Raw genomic sequence first — 18,203 nt, 5'->3', positions numbered from 1 at the left:
CAGACCATGCGCAGCTCAATGACAACGTGCTCCATGACAAATTGTTGATTTGCTAAACCTTTTCTAGCCTTTCTTCAAAGGAAGCTTGGGCTAGGCTTTGCTGGAAATCTGCCATCTATCAGATGAAGACTTGGTTAACTTGATTAAAAGGGCAAAGGAAAATCCGCCTTAATCTGTACTTTAATGCTTGTTAAGGTGCATCCAAGTAATAAGCATTGCAAGCAAAAGAATTTCTGTAGGAATCTTTCAGGGCATGTGGCTGCCTCCCTCTATTTACTGTGGGGTTGCAAGTTTACAGCATGGAGTTCCTAGTCATGGGGAGGGAGGCAGTGGCGCAGACTATTGCCCCACTACAGCAAATATTGTAGATCTGGCACTGTGGCTGTAGGGCTGGGGTTTTTATTTTGTTTTTTGTAACCTTGGTTTATTTAAAACTATGTCAGGTATTAAACAGCATTGTAGGCACCCCATAGTAAAACTGGCAGTGGGCCAAAAAGCATTATCAATGTAGCAAAGTGGCCTCGATAGACACTGGAGCAAGGTCACAGCCCTCTGCTCCATTCTTGGTGAAAAGTCATCCATCAGGGCAACCAAGGCAGATTCGGTCCCATAGCCAACCCTTAGCACAGATTAGAATGGGTCTAGATAATCCGTACAATCCAAGAACACCCCAACCCTCACTACTTTCCCCAATAATTTGTGAATCCTTGTAAGTCCGAATCAACAGGGACGGCTTCTTTAGGAGTAGCCCCACCACTGCCACTATCAAGGCATCAGGGACCACCCACGCTCTCACACCTTGAAGCATTCTCCATGCCCTGGTCCCAACCAGGCTCCCTCTGCAATATTTCTGTAATGCATGAACTGAAAGTGATGCCACAATATGTGACAATCCATGGCATCAGGAATGCAGCAACTGTGGAGTCAAGAATGAACAATTTTGTCCTCTAAATATGTAGCTAGTTGATTACCTTGGGCCCCTCCCCCCCTTTGACCTCCCTGAAGGTTTCCATGCTGGAAATGGCATGGAGGGGGAGCAACCTCATGCAGCCTAAGATTCAAATAAGCACACAGAGAGGCAGCACTAGTCCTAAAGTGTTTCTTTAAAAACACATTTCTAATATAATGGGAATACATGTGTGTACTATATGTGTATATACAAAACAAGTGTGCATATGTGTGATAAGAATTGTGGGAATATTACCATGTTGTGCCAAATGAAAAGGATCCATCTATACAGCTTTATTGTTGACTTTTAATGACTTTTGGCTGGTGACTACGCTAAGCTAATGGAATTTGCAGCTGATGCCTACATGCGTCCACTGGTGCATATGGCAGCAGCAAAATCCACTTGGCAGTTTCTACTTGGGCAGTAAGCTGTGCAGCTGGCTGGCAAGAAGCAGTCTAGTGTATATCTGATCTGCAAGGGTAGGTCGCTGGTTTGGAGGAACTGATGCTATCTGAAAGACTAGCGTGTTTATCAGGGTGTCTGTTAGCTCCCCTGCTGCCCTAAACTAGTCTAAGACTGTTATCTAATGCATGTGTACTTCTGATTAGGCTTCATTGAAATCAGTGGAATTTGCTTCTTGGGAAATACAGATAGGATTGAGCTGCATGTCAAGACACTTGAAATATGAGCTGTCAGCTTGTTTCTCAATGATAAATAACCCACAGTAGGCAACAAAGACTGTATCCACCAGTCTTCAAGGCCTAATCATTTATCTTAGAACTAGGAGACATTGCTGAGTGTGAATCCAAAGTGGGCTTGGAATTGCTGGTCTACCCAAAGTCAAGCCACTGTGTTGGATATTTCACACATTCTCCATGCATTCAGACACTCCTATGTCCTAAGACAAGGAGGCATCAGAATCAGCATACTAGATATTGGGGAAGACCAAACTGTACCTCCAATAAACTCTGTAGGGAAGGAAGAATCTATTGAGTATTTTAGTATATTCCTGTGTAATAGAAGTAGCAGCATTTGGAAATAAACTTGGAATGAGGTGGGAAATTCTAATGGGAGATTTATAAAAACTCAGACTTCAGATGCTCCAAGGCAGCAATGGATTCCTGGCTTGCATTAAGCCCCTTTCGTCTCATCTGCATTTTTCTGCCAGGTTTTTGTTGCTGGATGAATGCTGAGGAGCTACAACTTCCTCCCCACCCTCCAACCTGACCTCCGTCTGTCTCCATCCCTTGTGCTCTGCCTTGGGAAACTCTGGACTAACACTTTTGGAGATCCATTTGTGTTTCCATGTAAGCCCTGTAAGACTGAAGCACATCCCCCTGTGCAGAATTCTTTTCCACAAGTATTACACACCAGTTCAGCTTCTCCACTGCCTTAATGCCAGATACTGGAGCACAATACATCGTTAGTGATTTCTAACTAAAAACTAATATGAAAATGGAAGCAAAACCAATATAAACATATTAGGTTTGAAGACTATTTTCAGATGCCGCAAAGGGGGAAATGATTGTTCCTTGTCCTTGAGATCTTAAGAGGACACACTTTTTCCTCTGAGTCATGATATGATTTTAACTACATTATATTTTATTGGCCTTTTTAAAAAAAATAAATTGTAAAAATACCGCCTTTTATACATGTGTGGAAGATTTGTTTGTTTTTTAAACAACTGTACTTGGGCAACTCATTAAAACCAATAAAAAAGGAACCATTTATTTATGTCGTATCAACAAAAGACATAATGTATATCTAAAGTGCATTATGTTACAAAAATTATAGAAAGTCAGCAGCACCAAGATAAACGTTCATGGAAATAAATACATCATTCAACAAAATAAATTATGGTAAATGGACAACAAGAATTGTCTTTGCACAAAAAGAATCTCCCAATATTCACAATGTTCAAATGTGCAGTTTTGGAGAGCATCTGTGGCCAACGTTTTATTCTGATACATTTACAATATTTACAGATAATAAATACTTCTAACACTTTCCATATGTTGACTATTACAGAATACTGCAGTGTGTTTTCCAAAAATCTCAGCTGACGATGTCAACGCCTCCTGCAAAGAAAGAGAAGAGAAATGGGGGGAATTAATATTTTCCCATACAAAATAATTGGACGCAACATTTATAGTCTCACAACAGGGTGTGCCTGTTGGAAGAGATGATGAACAACTCTGGATTTTTTGTTGTTCAGTCTCTACTGTGCATGGTTTTCAGTACTATGAAACTAGCAATGTGAAGTATTAGAGATCAATTCCAAGTAGCTGATCCTTTGCAGCTGGGTCTCTCCTGAGACCCCCTCCCTCAATGCACAGTCATTAGCAATGCATCACATTTTAATCACAATTTAATATAGTGCTACTAAAACAAATCTAAAACTAGGTATTGTGAAAAATCCACCTTCCAAATCCTGGCTAGGCAGCCAAGTTCCATTCCGGCCTGTTGAGCTTTGCTTCCTATGTTTGAGCCTATATACGACATCCTGTTCAAGATCTGTTCCATCTTTGTTACTTATTTTACATTTCCTGCTGAGGGTGGCCATTGGGCAAAGATTTATTCTGCCCAGACCTGTAATTCTCCTTTGAGTCTGCCTTTGACTCTTTCGTGAGATATATTTCAGAAAAGTCTGTTCCCATTTCTGGGGATATCTGTGCACAGCATCTTTAGCTGTGTTCCCAAGGTGAGTGACTGGCTTACAACTTGAAAAATGGGGAAAGGACGGGGAGAAAGAACCAAAACAGCCAAATGAAGGAATAGGGGTGGGTTATAGGTGACCATTTATCAAAGATGAGCAAACAACCTTTAGGCAAAGCTGCGGTAGCCTGGTTTTCTGTGTCATCCTGCCAAGCTGGAGGATTTTAACACAGCCCTCAAGCAGCTTTCTTTATTCACCTAAGATCCTGACATAAGACACACAAATCCATGGAAGTGATAAGCAGATTGCAAGTTATCAGATGCAAGCTTTCATTCTTTTTGGAGATTGAAGAGAATTTCAGCTTGGAGCGCCATGGCCTGTTGCATTAGACTCTTAAAGTGCACCTCTTAAGACCTTTCGCCTTTCTTCAGAGTGTATAAATAACAATCATGTCCAGGTTTGGGTTTTTTTACTACCTTGATCAAATTAAACAACCACTTTGAATGCTGGCTGCACTATATTAAGACAAGTTCACACCTTGATTTCTCTTATACTGTGTATGAGGAAAATAATTGAAAGCATTTTAAAATCTTCAATTTGAGGGGGAAAGCAGAGTTGTATCATGAAAAGATAACTGAAGTCACTATTCCTGGAAATGTTCTACCAGTCTTTAAGGTTGATTGTCGCTTGATTAACATTGTGGGAACACGCATTTTTTGCCACCTTATTAGCACTGCATCAGGTAAAGCTGTTTTGGAAGCTCAGAAGCTGAAATTCTACATTCTATTTGGCAGAGAAGGGATTTTGCTCTTGTGCTTAATCACTTCCTTTTCTAAAAGATATATTTTAAATATCTCAAGTGTTCAAAGTCCTTACAGGCCCTATAATACTCATAAACTATTATATTGAAAACAAAAATGTTTTGAGACAAGCCCCAATCTAGAAACGCTTTGAGCATTTTGGGTATCCTTTGGACGCAGCAACGTTGGTTCAAACGTTGCAAAATATTTATAACACAATGGATTACATCCAGCATGCATGAGTGGACTGAATGTGATAGAACCTCCCCTTCTTCTTCATCCCTCGCATCCTCCCCTGAAAGGTAGTCCAAAGGAGCTGCAGGGGAGAGGAGAAGAAGAAGGGGAAGTCACATTGCACCAATGGAAGGCTGTTTTACCACTGAAACAGGCACACAGTTTTTCTTTTGGGGGGAAATGTGATGCCACTACTCATAGTGGTTGAAGTTCGGTAGGTGCTAGGACAAAATGGTTACCATGGGCAGCAAAAAAAAAAAAGACTGCCACAAAAAAAGACACACACAAATGTGGATAGAAATGCAAGTCCTAAGAATAAACTTAGAAAATCTCTGGGAATGGGTTATTGTGAATAGTAAGTCGTCTACATGAAGATTAGGCCAATTTTGACACGTGGATGACCAGGAGTTATATTTGAGTCCTGCAGTTCAAATAATACAAAAGTGACACCTTGTGTATCTGTAGGTCTTGCCCACACAGGAACCCAAATATTACCGTATTTTTTGCTCTATAAGACTCACTTTTTCCCTCCTAAAAAGTAAGGGGAAATGTGTGTTCGTCTTATGGAGCGAATGCAGGCTGTGCAGCTATCCCACAAGCCAGAACAGCAAGAGGGATTGCTGCTTTCACTGCACAGCGATCCCTCTTGCTGTTCTGGCTTCTGAGATTCAGAATATTTTTTTTCTTGTTTTCCTCCTCCAAAAACTAGGTGCATCTTGTGGTCTGGTGCCTCCTCTGTTTATTACGTTTCCACATATTTACAGGAGACTAGTAATGCTTGTGTCAGGAGTATATAAATAGTAGTTAAATTTGCCTGTTGCTGCAAACTGAGTGTCTAATATTACAAATAATAGTCTATATACTGCTAAAAAGGGATGACTCCATGCTCTTTGTTTTGAGACCCTTGGAAGAAAGGTAGGTTACAAATGTAAGAAAATAAGATTCAATCCTAAGAAGCACACCTGTTAGAGACCAAATCCTGTTGAACTCTTTTGAATTTCAGAGTAAGCATGTTTAGAATTTCCATATTGCAATGTTTAATCCTGAAATCTTTGGGTGAAATATAAATCACTATATTTTTTTTTGAGTTAAAGGGGAGTGAAAGAATGAGAGCTTTCACAATTCTTTCAGAAAATGATGATATGGAATCTGTGCAAAGTTGCAGTTCTTAAACTTACTCTTTTTAAAGAAGCTTGTCATACATGAGAGAAACATGTTTCTCTACCCCCGGGGCAATGCTCCACATTTTTCAGCAGCAGTGTAATTGTTTGACAAGCTGGCAGCAAAATTGGAACTGAACTAACAAGTCCTAATGGCAGGGAAAATATTATGGCAGAAAGGCTGGCTGGTGTTAGCAGATATTACTAAGAGAAACTTTCCATGTTCTCCCCTAAGGATACAAACAGTGAGGTTTTTTCTTTTTTAAAAAATGGTGTAAATTGTTAAAGACAAGGTGGGGGGACATAGCTTACTTTTTATATCTGTGAAAGCTATAAGGTAGACTATCATCTCATAATCCTAAAATCTGAAACACCTCTCATTATAGAAAAACCGTGTTGCATTTTTAAAATGTGCAGATGTTGTAAAGGGCTTGATTTTCCCTAGCACAAATACAACTCTCTCTGAAATTAATTTGCCCACCTCCAAGGACTAGTAAATATAGTTGTTACGTAGTTACTAATTCCTTAAAGAGGGATCTAAGAGCTTGGAGTTTTGTCCAGGTAACTTTGCTACTGAAGAACTGACTCAAAGGCAAACACTGTTTTGCTGCCCCTCTCCCTGCAGTGGTACCTCAGGTTACATACGCTTCAGGTTACAGACTCCCCTAACCCAGAAATAGTACCTCGGGTTAAGAACTTTGCTTCAGGATGAGAACAGAAATCGTGCAGTGGCAGCACGGCAGCAGTGGGAGGCCCCATTAGCTAAAGTGGTGCTTCAGGTTAAGAACAGTTTCAGGTTAAGAACGGACCTCCGGAATGAATTAAGTACTTAACCCGAGGTACTACTGTATCTCCAAAAGGAAGACATTTATCTTGGTAGCTTAAAGCAAACAAATTACCTTAAAGAAGTGGGCAGCTACTGCTCTTGTAGAAGAGGAAGTAGCTTAATAATTTTCACCCTCTAAGTGATGTAGAAAAAGTGGGGATTAGAGACAGTCATACTATGAGGCAAGGTATAACTGCTGGAAACAGCACATTTTCAACATCATTTATTTCTCCTTCAATCCAAGAACCAGACTCCCTTGCACATCTCCAGTTTGCATCAATGGAGTTGCATAGGAGAACTTTGCAACGCATTCTGCCCATGTTGATTACCATTTGAGTTTTCCACTTTAGGCATCTTGGGTAGACCCTGGACATTTAAATTCTTACCTTCTGCATTAAGGCTGAAGAGCATTACCTTGTATTGATATGTGTAGTTCCAAAGATGTCCAAGAGGGGGATCTGTGTCATTCCACTTCCAGACCCTCTTGAGCTGAGCCAGGCTGAACGAATCCTCCTTTTTTTCTTCTCTTGCTCTTTACGTTTCCCGGGCTTTCCTTTCTTTTTCTTTCCTGGAGCCTTAAGAGGTTGCTCTTTGTACGTCTGGGCTTTGTTGGTCTCTTGAGTCAGGCACTTGCCTTCATCTTCACTGCCAAACCGGACAGCATAATTCTTTGCGATGGTGGCAGGTTTAGGGTTTGGTGATACCTCTGACATAGCCCGGATCTCGGCTGTGTTAACCCCTTCAATTAAATTTTGCAGGAAGTTTCGTCTTCGAATATCTTGCAAAGACTTTCCTTTATCGTGCAACAGCTGGTATTCTGATACTGTCCTTTTGCTGCTTGAAAAAAAGCAAATCCACACTTCAATAAAAAAAAATGTTGCTAATCAGTTTAGCCAAATCTATTCCTTTCTGGGTACAGTGAAACCTTCCACCTCTAAAGCATTTCCTTGGATATGAGCTACTTTTGGTTCACTTTTCCTTACAGAAATAGAAGATCTAAAATTGAAATAATTTGCAAATTATCTTACACTCGACCTATTGAGCAGTCTTAGCTATCAAAGACAACCACATAAAGTTGCAAAAGACATAGGCATAATGTATTGTAGGGGAATAAAAATTCAGCTTATGCATTCTTTGACTTAATACGGGCAAATATTTCCAAACAGATTATCCCCAAAGCAGTCTTATGTCAGGGTGTCTTCTGACATAAACTTTATGATATGGACCAGTGGAAAATGTCTCCTTCCTGCACCACTCTCGTAGCATGAGAAGTCTGAGATCATGTGGGGGCGGCAAGATTTAGCATGACTCATTTCCATGCCAGCATTATTCTAATTTTCAGGAAGAACAATGCTGGGATGTTGTGAAGCTCTGTCATGGCCTTTTCCCAAGTGACCTCATCCTTCTGATGTCACCAGAGTAGCCCAGGGAAGAGACACATTGCAGCAGCAACTTCACTGCTGTAATATCAAAATGGGTCCTTAGAAATGCAAATTCTTATGCAAATGCATCATGCATGGATTTCTGAGATAGGAACTTCCTTTAGTTTAAAAGAAATTAATGTTCTACACCTTTTATGAATAGATTAATTATAGGGCCTTGCCTTAGACGCTGACATATTTGTTCTCTCAGTCGAGACGCTTTGTTGACTTGTGGTGTGCAAGCCCCTTCCCTGTCTAAAGTATGGAGATGTTTTTGTACATAGATTGAACAAGTACTTGGTGAAGAACTGTGTCACCAGAACATGATGCAAAGGAGACCATGTGCTGAGGATGTATCAACCTGTTTTTATGATTTTCAATTACTGGAACAGGATGACCAACTTATATGTTCTCTGGGGCATTCTACTCTTCAGGTGGTAGTCTGTGACTCAGAAGTGTATGCTGCCAAATGAATCAACCTCATCATTGGTCAGGCCCCATAATAAATTTATGGAGCAGCAAGAACAATTTTATGCATGGTGCACATGCACCCAGCTATAGACAGAGCATTATGTGAAAATCTGGAGGCAGTTGCCACATGGGTTAGCTCTTTCTTTCCACTTGAAAAAAAATGCCTTTTTATTTTCCTTTGAAGTTAAGCCATTGGCAAACCACTTACCATCTCTTGATTATAATCTAGTAGCACTACTAGGGACTGAATAAAACAACTTTGGATGATGAGTGATTTGAAGGGAATATTTGGTCTGCTGTTCATCAGGTGGCCATCTCTCATGTAGAATACAGTTTCTTGGCATACGTGCTCCAAACTAGCCTAGATGTCAGGAGATTTACTCAATGCCTCAGTCTTATATTCTCCATTAACCACTTTTCCTCAGCAGCACCCATCCTGTTAGGCACTCTTAATTTGTTTCTATGTACATAATACTTTCCTAAACTACTGTTTTATACAACAAGAGCAGTCTATATCACATTTTCTCAGCTTCCTCAATTCTAGGCTACTTAAGCAATGGTTTAACCAGGCATTTTGCAAGAGTGCAGACTGGAATAACAAGGGAGTTAAGAAAATGTGGTCCACAGAAACCATATTGTGATCCAACAAGTGATCTAAGCGTTGCCTGGGAAGTAATTAACTATGGGAAAATGTGTGTTTCTGCCTCAGGGTAAGGTGGATGCATTGTGAACTGCACAGGGGGGAAAGGGAAGTGGGATTGTAGATCCCAAAGGTGCCACAAGTAGCTGTCCTTCCAGTCTGCTAGTAGTGGAATGCGCTGAGGCATTCACATGGTTATTGCACAAACATATTATATCATATTATAAATGAGGGGACTCCTATTGGTCAAGTCAATGGATGTCACTACTCCAGTGTTTCCCAACCTTGGGCCTCCAGCTGTTTTTGAACTACAATTCCCATCACCCCTGACCACTGGTCTTGCTAGCTAGGGATGATGGGAGTTGTAGTCCAAAAACATTACTGCCTGATGCATTGATCTCCATAGAGACTACAGTGGTACCTCGGGTCAAGAACTTAATTTGTTCTGGAGGTCTGTTCTTAACCTGAAACACCACTTTAGCTAATGGGGCCTCCTGCTGCCGCTGCACCGCTGCTGCATGATTTCTGTTCTCATCCTGAAGCAAAGTTCTTAACCTGAGGTAATATTTCTGGGTTAGTGGAGTCTGTAACCTGAAGGGTATGTAACCTGAAGTGTATGTAACCCGAGGTACCACTGTATTTTGAATGTAGAGACCGGCATTTCTCTGTGTAACATGCAGAGGTCAAGAGGTCTTAAATACCAACATGAAATGTTATTACCACCCCATCGCCACTTGGATTGATGTTCATTTATTCATTTCTCAAAACTTGATTCCTCAGCACTTGATGGCTTGCATGTGTGGAGTAACTTCATTTAAAAGAGTTGTGTCAAGGTTTATAACACGGTCTTGACTGTGGTATTTGCTCTGGCCTGATCTTTAGAGTGGTTGTAGTCTTAGTGGCTAAGAGGCTGAGCTCCAAACTAGGAAGTCCCTGGCAGCAACAGAGCTAGATGAGACTCTCAGTGGAAAAACAGTGTCTTCAGTGGCAATCAGACTTGACTTTGTACATTATGTGCTCATTGCCAAGTGCTTGGGGATTCCATTGATACAGTCAGTTTTAGCATTTTAATGAAAGTTATGTGTACTAATTGACACCTTGTTGATGTTACTAAAGTGTAACACCTCTCACACTAACTAAAATGGTTTATGCAGGCCTGATAAAACTCTATGTGATTCCAGCTCATAAACTGCAATAGCTTAGTTATATTGTGGAAGTCCCTTCACTTAAAGGTCACTTCAAACACTGCAAGCTACTAACATTAGAAGCACACTCATGAACCTAAAAACAAACAAAACATGTAGATTCATGGGAAGGCAAAAGGATTGAAGAGAAGGCATGTACCTCAAGCAGTATGATACACTGCACTAAAACATGTACCCTTAAAATTGCAGTGTTAAAGGGACCTATGAAGGTCCAGTTAGTTCTTAGCTACTATTTTTATCATATTTGCCAGTCTGTCCAAAGCGACATATCTTGCAGTGCTTTCAGAATTTCTCGGGATGCTTCTCCCTTCTTAACAATCCAAACAATTAGGTACTTTATTAAAAATTTAGAAGCCAAAAGTCTGGCTGACCCGTCCAAATAAATGTGAAGAATTCACCTTGCCCCACCTTTGTCTCTCCAACTCTCATCTCTCCACCCCCACCCCTTCTCGTCTAATTTACCGGTAGTTAAATGATGTATGTGAGAGATGCATGCATGCACCCCCCCCCCGTTAAAGTAAAATAATAATAATGCACAGCTTGCCTCTGTGCATTTATATTAGATTGACATTCATGTGCATTCACATAGTTCATGGACCCAGTTAATTGTTTTAAAATAACCATTCAGTGTGTTGAACCAATGTGTAGGCCGCTACTGTAAATGCTTCTGAGGAATACAGTGGTACCTCTGGATGTGAACAGGATCCGTGTCGGAGCCCTGTTCACATCCTGAAGCAAACGCAACCCGCGTCTGCACGTGTCGCATTTCGTCACTTCCCCGCATGTGTGTGACATCATTTTGAGTGTCTGTGCATGCATGAGCGGCGAAACCCAGAAGTAATGCACTTCGTTACTTCCGAGTCGCTGCAGAGCGCAACCCGAAAATGCTTAACCTGAAGCATATTCATCCCGAGGTATGACTGTAGTAATCTGTGACCAAAAAGGGGAAGTGGTGGGGAGAAAGGTCATCCCACACTCTTTAAAAAGTGCACCCCAATACAGCAGGAACCAGAACATCTTGGGAAGGCCCTAGTACATGATGTCATTTAAATATAAATATAAATATAAATATAAATATAAATATAAATATAAATATAAATATAAATATAAATATAAATATAAATATAAATATAAATATAAATATAAATATAAATATAAATATAAATAAATATAAATAATAGAACCATAACACAGGCTATAAGAAATGTAATTATTTCTCCCATTCCATGTAACTGTATGGACTGGGAAAAGATTAAACTATTAAACTTTTCATGTGTGCCTAATCACTGGGGTGGATTACTTGTTGAGTTCCTAAAAACAGAAAATTGAAGATTTTGAAATTATTAGGATAACCCACTAGAGATCCCTTCCAGCCTGCAAGCCATGTTAAATGAAAGAATTCTGACCCCAAACCAGATGCAGTTAATGCAATGCTAACATGTGGTAAGCAATTTTGAGAGAAGAGTTGAGAGCTTATGGTTTCTCGCTGCCCAGAAGTACCCACACAAATTACTGTATACATTGTATGCCGCATTCACAGAGCTATCATTCAATCTCGTGTACACAGTACTGACTGCTATGAATTCAGCATCATAAACACACTGGCTGGGTTAAACTACTAATCCCCAAAGGAAAAATGGTTAACCAGTCATCATTAGAAAAGTGTCCACTCCTGATGTCTTGATCACCATAACTTCAAACAGTCGTCCTGGCCCAATTTCTCTTTCACTGCCTCCAAAAAGCTCGCTTCTCGTAACTGCAGTTTGCCTTCTCCTCCTGGAGTCTTTAGGAAAATACATGCCAAGAAACTTTCTATCACTAGAATGTTTACTGATCTGCAAGGTACTTTGTGGGTTTGGTGGCATTCTCATGTTTACAGACTCCTGTGAAGCCCCTCTTCCACAATTTACTCTTTCATTCCACAGTTGGAGGTTGGCTTGGAGTTAGCACTATAGGACAGGCAGAGGCTACGGTCTTTGGGACCAAATCTGTTTTTGGCAGCTTGCTGCGTTCAGTATATAGCCTACCAAACTAAGTTACCAATCAACTCAAAACAGCTGTTCTTTGTAATATGGCAGGCTGCTGTTGTTTGTGGGCTTTGTTCAGGAATATCGCTTCACACACAGTGACTCAGTCTGGGTTAGCACCAAGGGGTGTGTGACTGCGAATTTTGCCTTGGTAACATCTAGTGGAGAGGGAATAATCAGAGATTTGTGGTGGGGAGCATTGCCTCAGAAGAAAGGGACCCCTGATTAATAGAAAGATATATAGGACTGGTTCCAAGGGAAAGGCTCAACACAAATCCATACATGGATTTTCTTATTAGCTGCGGTGAGAAGCATGGGGTGGCGTTCAACTTAGTTTTACTCATAGCAGATCAACTGAAATTAATGAACATGTCAAAGTTAGGTCCATTAATTTTAATATGCCCAATCTGAGTAAAACCTAGCTGAATACCACACAGCATTTCCAAATAAAAGACGTAACTAGTGTTAACAAGGGGAAGAGAATGTCCTTTAGCTTTATCTTCAGGACAGTGTTCTCTACCCACATTGCTCAAGGAGGTTTAAAGATTGCATTTTGGGACAAAGTTCATGCATGCATTTTCCAACCAAATTTGAATGGATTTATTATTAGTAATCCCAACAATCAATGTACTTCATCAGGCAAGTCCCTTAGACATATAAATGCCACCCCCAGAAACATCAATCACTAATATAAAAATAGAGCCTAAAAACAGAAATAAAAGCAGTAAAACAGCGTAGAGCTAATAAGCAGCACTGTTACTTCTAAGTTTATGGAATATATGGTTTCCTAAAATTGTTGGTTTATACTTGGCTTCTGAACTTATTGGACACTCCCCTTCTGAATAATTAAACCAGCATAAAGAGATTTCAGGATCAGGATCTTAAGTAACTAGAAATCTATTGATCATTAGTTCGTAACCACAGTGCGGGATTAATGACATGGGTGGTTTCTCTGTTTTGTTTACATATGCAGGCATATGATTCATATTAATAGACATGGGGGCAGTGGGGGAGCATACATGTTTTGGGTTCTTTCTCAGATTCTCTTATCTCAAAACTCTCACTAAATCAGATATTTAACTCTGGACCAGAAAGTTAATGTTAACTGTCACGGTACCAAGGTGGGCGAAGGCAATGTCTGTGATATAAGTGTCATGTATATTCTCCCACAGTGTAGCTGGGACCTAGGCCAACATGCCTATAGCCCCATTTTCCACATCTGAAGTCTGTAGTGTGTCTGCTATTGTAGCATTCCTGTAATATGAATACTGTCTGTGTGTATATTTGTAATTGTACACAAGTGAGGCTCTGCTCCCCACCCACCCTGTGTCCTTTAAGGACAGCAATTGTTCCTCTTATGCATTGCCAAGAATCACTGGGTGAGATTCTCCCCGACCCCATCACTGTTCTCAACTCTTCCAAATATTATGCTGTCCCCAAACAGTCTTCATAATCACACTTTGAAAAATATATTCCTATGCATATAGAGAACCAGCATCACTTTTAAAAAAACTGGAAGCAGTGAAAGAGATAGTTCCTTATCTGTTATTTTTCTAAAATTAAACTTGTCCTTATTGCTATTATTCTTTAAAGGTTGAATAAAATCTGTATCCCTGACCAATGACTTCATAAGCAGCTGGTTTAAGACGTTTCAGGCACTTTCCCCTGTGAAAAGCTGAAATGCCACTGTTAGAAAGAGGAGATCAGAGCTGTTGCTGTATCAAAATTCCCTCCCCAACCACTCCAGTTGCAATGATAGAGGAGAGGAAGATCAATCTGGAACTTACAGTCTGCGGCTATTCCCTTCCAGCGATCTCTCAGAGGAGGGGACACAGTAACTCAGTAGAAAAACCAGGAAACTCCACTGGTGAAAGAGCCTGGGGAACATCGTCGCTTTGCTGGGAGTCTTTGGAACCTGCGAAGGAAGACACGGTTAGTTTTTGCTCCTAAGCGCGTGGGTGCGTGAGACGCGCTTTGAAGCGGAGACGGAGGTCCCACGCGTGGATTCCCCACTTCGTCCCTACCCCACCCCACCCCCGCCACACACACACACACAAAATCCAGAGCAATCTTCTGAGCTGAAAGCAAGCCGAGTGCCTGGGGGGGCAACAGAAGCAAGGGTTCTGTGTCCCAGGACAGCCCTGAACTGGGCAGGGGGACGCGTCCGCTTTCCTTTCCTCTCCGAGAGAGAAAGCCACGCATCCTCCGTCGGCAAAGTACCTAGAAATCGAGGTTCAGGTCAGGAGCTTCCGGCAAGTTGTCTTCTCTGCTTACAGTACTTGCTAACATCCACCCGCACACTGAGTCCTGGTGCGCGCACACCCGCCGAGCGCTGCGAAAGGGCGGAGGGAGGCAGCGCGGAGAGCAGCCGCCTCTGGGAAACCTGCTGGAGGAGGAGGAGGCATTTTGCAAAGAGATGGCGCCCGAGGAACATGGGCCGAGACCCCAGCGCTGCCTTGGCCGAAGAGCGCCCGCCCGCCCGCCAGCAAGGTCCTCTGGCTCCCAGAGCTGGCGGGGTGCGAAATCGGCCGCGAGGGACACGGCGCCACTTCTCTTCGAAGGCAGCAGAAAGGAGCGCGCCTTTCCGTGTCGCGAGGAGCAGATCGCATTTCAAAGCAACCTCCCCGCAAGCAGAAAATCCACCAGGGTCCCTGAGGCGCTGCATTTCTACGTGCAGCGAGGGCTCTCTACTTGCGCGGGGAGCCAGAGCGAGCCTAGAGTGGGGCCGGTCCTTCTGTCCTCCGAGGTCTCCCGGCCTCATTCGGCCGCAGGTGTCGAAGCGGCTTCCGCAGCCCCCCTGGCCGCTGGGATTGGGGCGAGGAGGGGAGGCCGAGGGGGCGCCGTCCGCCCCGCGGCCCTTCCTCCTCCCCGCCTCCCCGAGGCCCAATTCCGACGGGGCGACCTGGCGCCGAGGGCGCTCCGGCCCGGGCGGGGACTCCTCCGCCAGAGGCGCCGCCGAGCTCCGCGTCGTTCCCCCCGCGGGAGGAGGCGGCGGCGGCGGCAGCAGCCGGCGAAGCGCCTTCGCGCGGGAGAAAGGGCTCGCGCTCGCCGGAGTCCCCAAGAAGACCCGGCGGCGGGGAGAGAGAGAGCCCGGGCCCAGCCCTCGTGGAGATGCGAAGAAGAAGAGCGAGGCCGCGGGTTCCGATCAGGCGAAGGCCAGGGACCCCCTGTGCGACCCCGGAGCGGACGAGCCCGGCTGACGAGAGGCTTTCGAGAGAGCGGGCCTGGCGCCACCTCCCCCCGAAAGAAGGGCTGAGTGAAGTTGCTCCTCGGGAGCAAGGCCCCGGCGGATCCTGCCGGCCCGGCCTGGAAGCGCCCAACCCGGCGGCCTTGGGCAGAGCCGGGCGGAACTGGTCCGCCTTGGTTCCTGGGATGCGCCCCAGGCGCCCTGCCGAGCAAGGGGAGCGGGCCTGGCAGGCAGCAAATCCCGATGTGCGGCCAGTCTTTCAGGGCCGACCTTCCCTGGTGCCCTTTTGGCCGAAATGCCTTGGGCCGGCCTCCCCTGCCCAGTCCCCTTCAGCGGCGCTGCTTCTGCTGCTTCACCAGCCCCATTGGAATGAATGGGAGCCACGCCATTTAGTTCAATGGAACTTGGAAGAATGGACCCGCCTTCTGCTTATGGGGAAGTTTAATGGACGCATTTTCCCAGCAGGAGTCTTCATCCCCACCATCCAACACACACCCAATCCTGGGAACTTCTTTCCCGACAGCTCAGTCAGTAGATCTTGAGGGTCTTGGGTTCGAGCCCCACACTGGGCCAAAGATTCCCTTCCAAATCTTACCATTCTATGATTCTAGGACTACATCACAAGCCTGCCTCCAGTGTAACAATGAGATATTTGAAATACACCAAATTCCCCCAACTAGAGATCTCAAATCAGGTGAAGCCCAGGATTTGTTTGGGATTTTGAAAGAGGCGACAGGGCTACCCTGCTCCAAACTGCCTCTTGCTCAGCCAATTCAAACAGAGGCAAATGCACAAATCAACCGGTCCTCGGATTTCTTTTCTCTGCATTGCCCAGGAAATGCTGCTCTCTGAAAACCACCAGAGATCTTCTGTGGGGCTGCCGACCCATTCATTACAGACTTAGGAAAAACAAACAGTTGGTGTAAAAAGACTTGGAAAACTGAAGTTCCCCCAGAATTCATTACTTCACCTTTTCCTTGAGCGCTTCTCCTCTTCGCCTTCTCAGAGATCAGCCTGGCCAAGACAAAGTTGGTTTTCTCAGCGGTCGCTTCCAGAATTTATTTTGTCTCTCTCCCCTCCTTTCCACCCTAGAAAGCAAGCCAGTCACAGGAGAGGGAATCGCTCTCTCCCCTTCCAGCTCCAGTAATCCAAACCTAGGAGTTTTTATTTTGCATGGGAGAAATGAACAGAATGCAAATAAAATTAAAATAAGATAATAGGAGCAGGTGCTTCCTTTTCTCTGACTCTTTGTGTCACTGGAGGAACAGAGAGGGATTCGCCTTATATATAGCTATACGGAAACGGGGTGGGGATGGGAGAACCCCTTTTTTCTTTCTGCCCTCGAGGGAGCATGTGATGCGCATGGGCCTGGGCATGACGCGGCCCCGGGAGGGCTGGCTGGACGGGGCCCCAGAGCCCCATCTGGTTGGACGGCGACCGCCCCATCGCGCCCTCCAGCAAATGGAGGGGAGAGGGAGTTCCTGCTCGCCTCCTCTCGTCGCCATTGGCCCGCGGGACACCTACACACGCATGCCGGAGCCGTGAGGCATCCCAGCCCGGGCTCCTTCCCGCACCGTCACCTTCCTGCCATTGCATCCCTCTGGAATTCCTGCCGCCCCGCTGGCTCCTTTCCCTTCCATCACAGCTGTTTCCAAAATGCCCTGGAGGAGCGGGGCTGAGGCGGTTGCTGCCCCGCTGCCCCGGCTTTGGGCCCCTGCTGCCGGCGTCTCTTCCGCAAGAAGGGGTTGCTGGAGAGAAATGCTCCTCGGCCTGCCGCGCCAGGAGGCCAGACCTTCAGAAGGCGCTGCTTATCTGATCGCACTCCTGCGCTTCCGAACGCCTTGTTTGTGCCTTTTGAGAGCCGACCTCACGTCTTGGGCTGATGAATGTGAGAAATGAGCCCTGGAGCGTTTTTTCCTGGGGTAAAACGGTTATATACGCGTAGGGAGTGGGAGAAGAATGGTGGCGGAGGCGCGCGTGTCAGCAGACCTCCTAGCTAGGAAAAGCGCCTGAAGGAGTTCGAGGAGCCACCAGCCCAGCGCTTCTGGGGGGCGGGCTGGGGCTCCCTAATATCCGCGGGCTGGAAAAGCTCCTACTTTTGTTTGCCCCAGCAAAGTCTGACAAAGGATTCAAAGTGCACCCGCTTCCCCCCTTAGGGTGTTTTTTGTTTCTCTCTTCCTGCTCCCCAGCCTCGCCCTAGTAGGCATACGCATCAGGGCTCCTGTCCTCTTCTTCCTCCTTCAGATGGACATTTGACTTCCGGAATAGCCAAGCGGCTCTTCTTCCTGATCCTCTACGTGTTTACTCAGGATATGAAGTCTCAGTGGAACTTCTACTGCCAAATGAATGGGCTGGGAGCTGGGTTCTCCAGAAAGGTGTCTTTCTGGACTTTGAACCCAGGCCAGTAACATTTCAACTGGTGTTTGCACACCAGTGACTTCCATAGCACTATTCAACAGGCAAAGTGTCTTACAAATTTCCTGTACAATTCTGCCCCACCCCCACTGTGTAACTCACCTCACCCAGCTATTGTCCAATCTCTCGATGATCCATCCAGCCTGCTAGGAAGTGGATTCTCCCACTTAGGTGTCCTGTCTGATCAGCCTCTGGTTTCCTGTGTTCCTGTA

At 44.5% G+C, this 18,203-nt stretch overlaps 1 protein-coding gene across 4 annotated transcripts; it reads right to left on the bottom strand.

The window, feature by feature from the left end:
• Window positions 1-2,651: 2,651 nt before the first annotated feature.
• PTHLH (parathyroid hormone like hormone) lies at window positions 2,652-16,920 on the bottom strand. Of its 4 annotated transcripts, none has more exons than XM_083503614.1 (4): window positions 16,547-16,920; window positions 14,177-14,304; window positions 7,040-7,462; window positions 2,652-3,027 (listed from the first exon to the last, which is right to left on the bottom strand). In XM_083503614.1, the coding sequence occupies exons 2-4, from the start codon at window positions 14,275-14,277 to the stop codon at window positions 3,018-3,020; spliced, it is 534 nt and encodes a 177-aa protein (XP_083359740.1). In that variant the 5' UTR covers window positions 14,278-14,304; window positions 16,547-16,920; the 3' UTR covers window positions 2,652-3,017. The 4 variants fall into 4 exon arrangements, with proteins under 4 accessions (XP_083359740.1, XP_083359742.1, XP_083359741.1 ...); XM_083503616.1 differs by having other exon boundaries at window positions 7,040-7,459; window positions 16,547-16,906; XM_083503615.1 differs by lacking the exon at window positions 16,547-16,920 and adding an exon at window positions 14,610-14,801.
• Between the last annotated feature and the right edge of the window lie 1,283 nt (window positions 16,921-18,203).

The sequence above is a fragment of the Podarcis liolepis genome, assembly GCF_965112155.1.
Source record: "Podarcis liolepis genome assembly, chromosome: 5".
Classification (NCBI taxonomy): Eukaryota; Metazoa; Chordata; class Lepidosauria; order Squamata; family Lacertidae; genus Podarcis; species Podarcis liolepis.
This window is presented reverse-complemented; position numbering and strand designations above follow the sequence as displayed.

What these genes read in the sequence shown, in the direction of transcription:
- PTHLH (XM_083503614.1), bottom strand. Translation starts at nt 14,277, where the DNA reads ATGTTCCCCAGGCTCTTTCACCAGTGGAGTTTCCTGGTTTTTCTACTG. An exon ending in GAAGGGAATAGCCGCAGACT is followed by an intron (nt 7,463 to 14,176) that starts GTAAGTTCCAGA and finishes CTTTTTTTCAAG; the next exon opens with CAGCAAAAGGACAGTATCAG.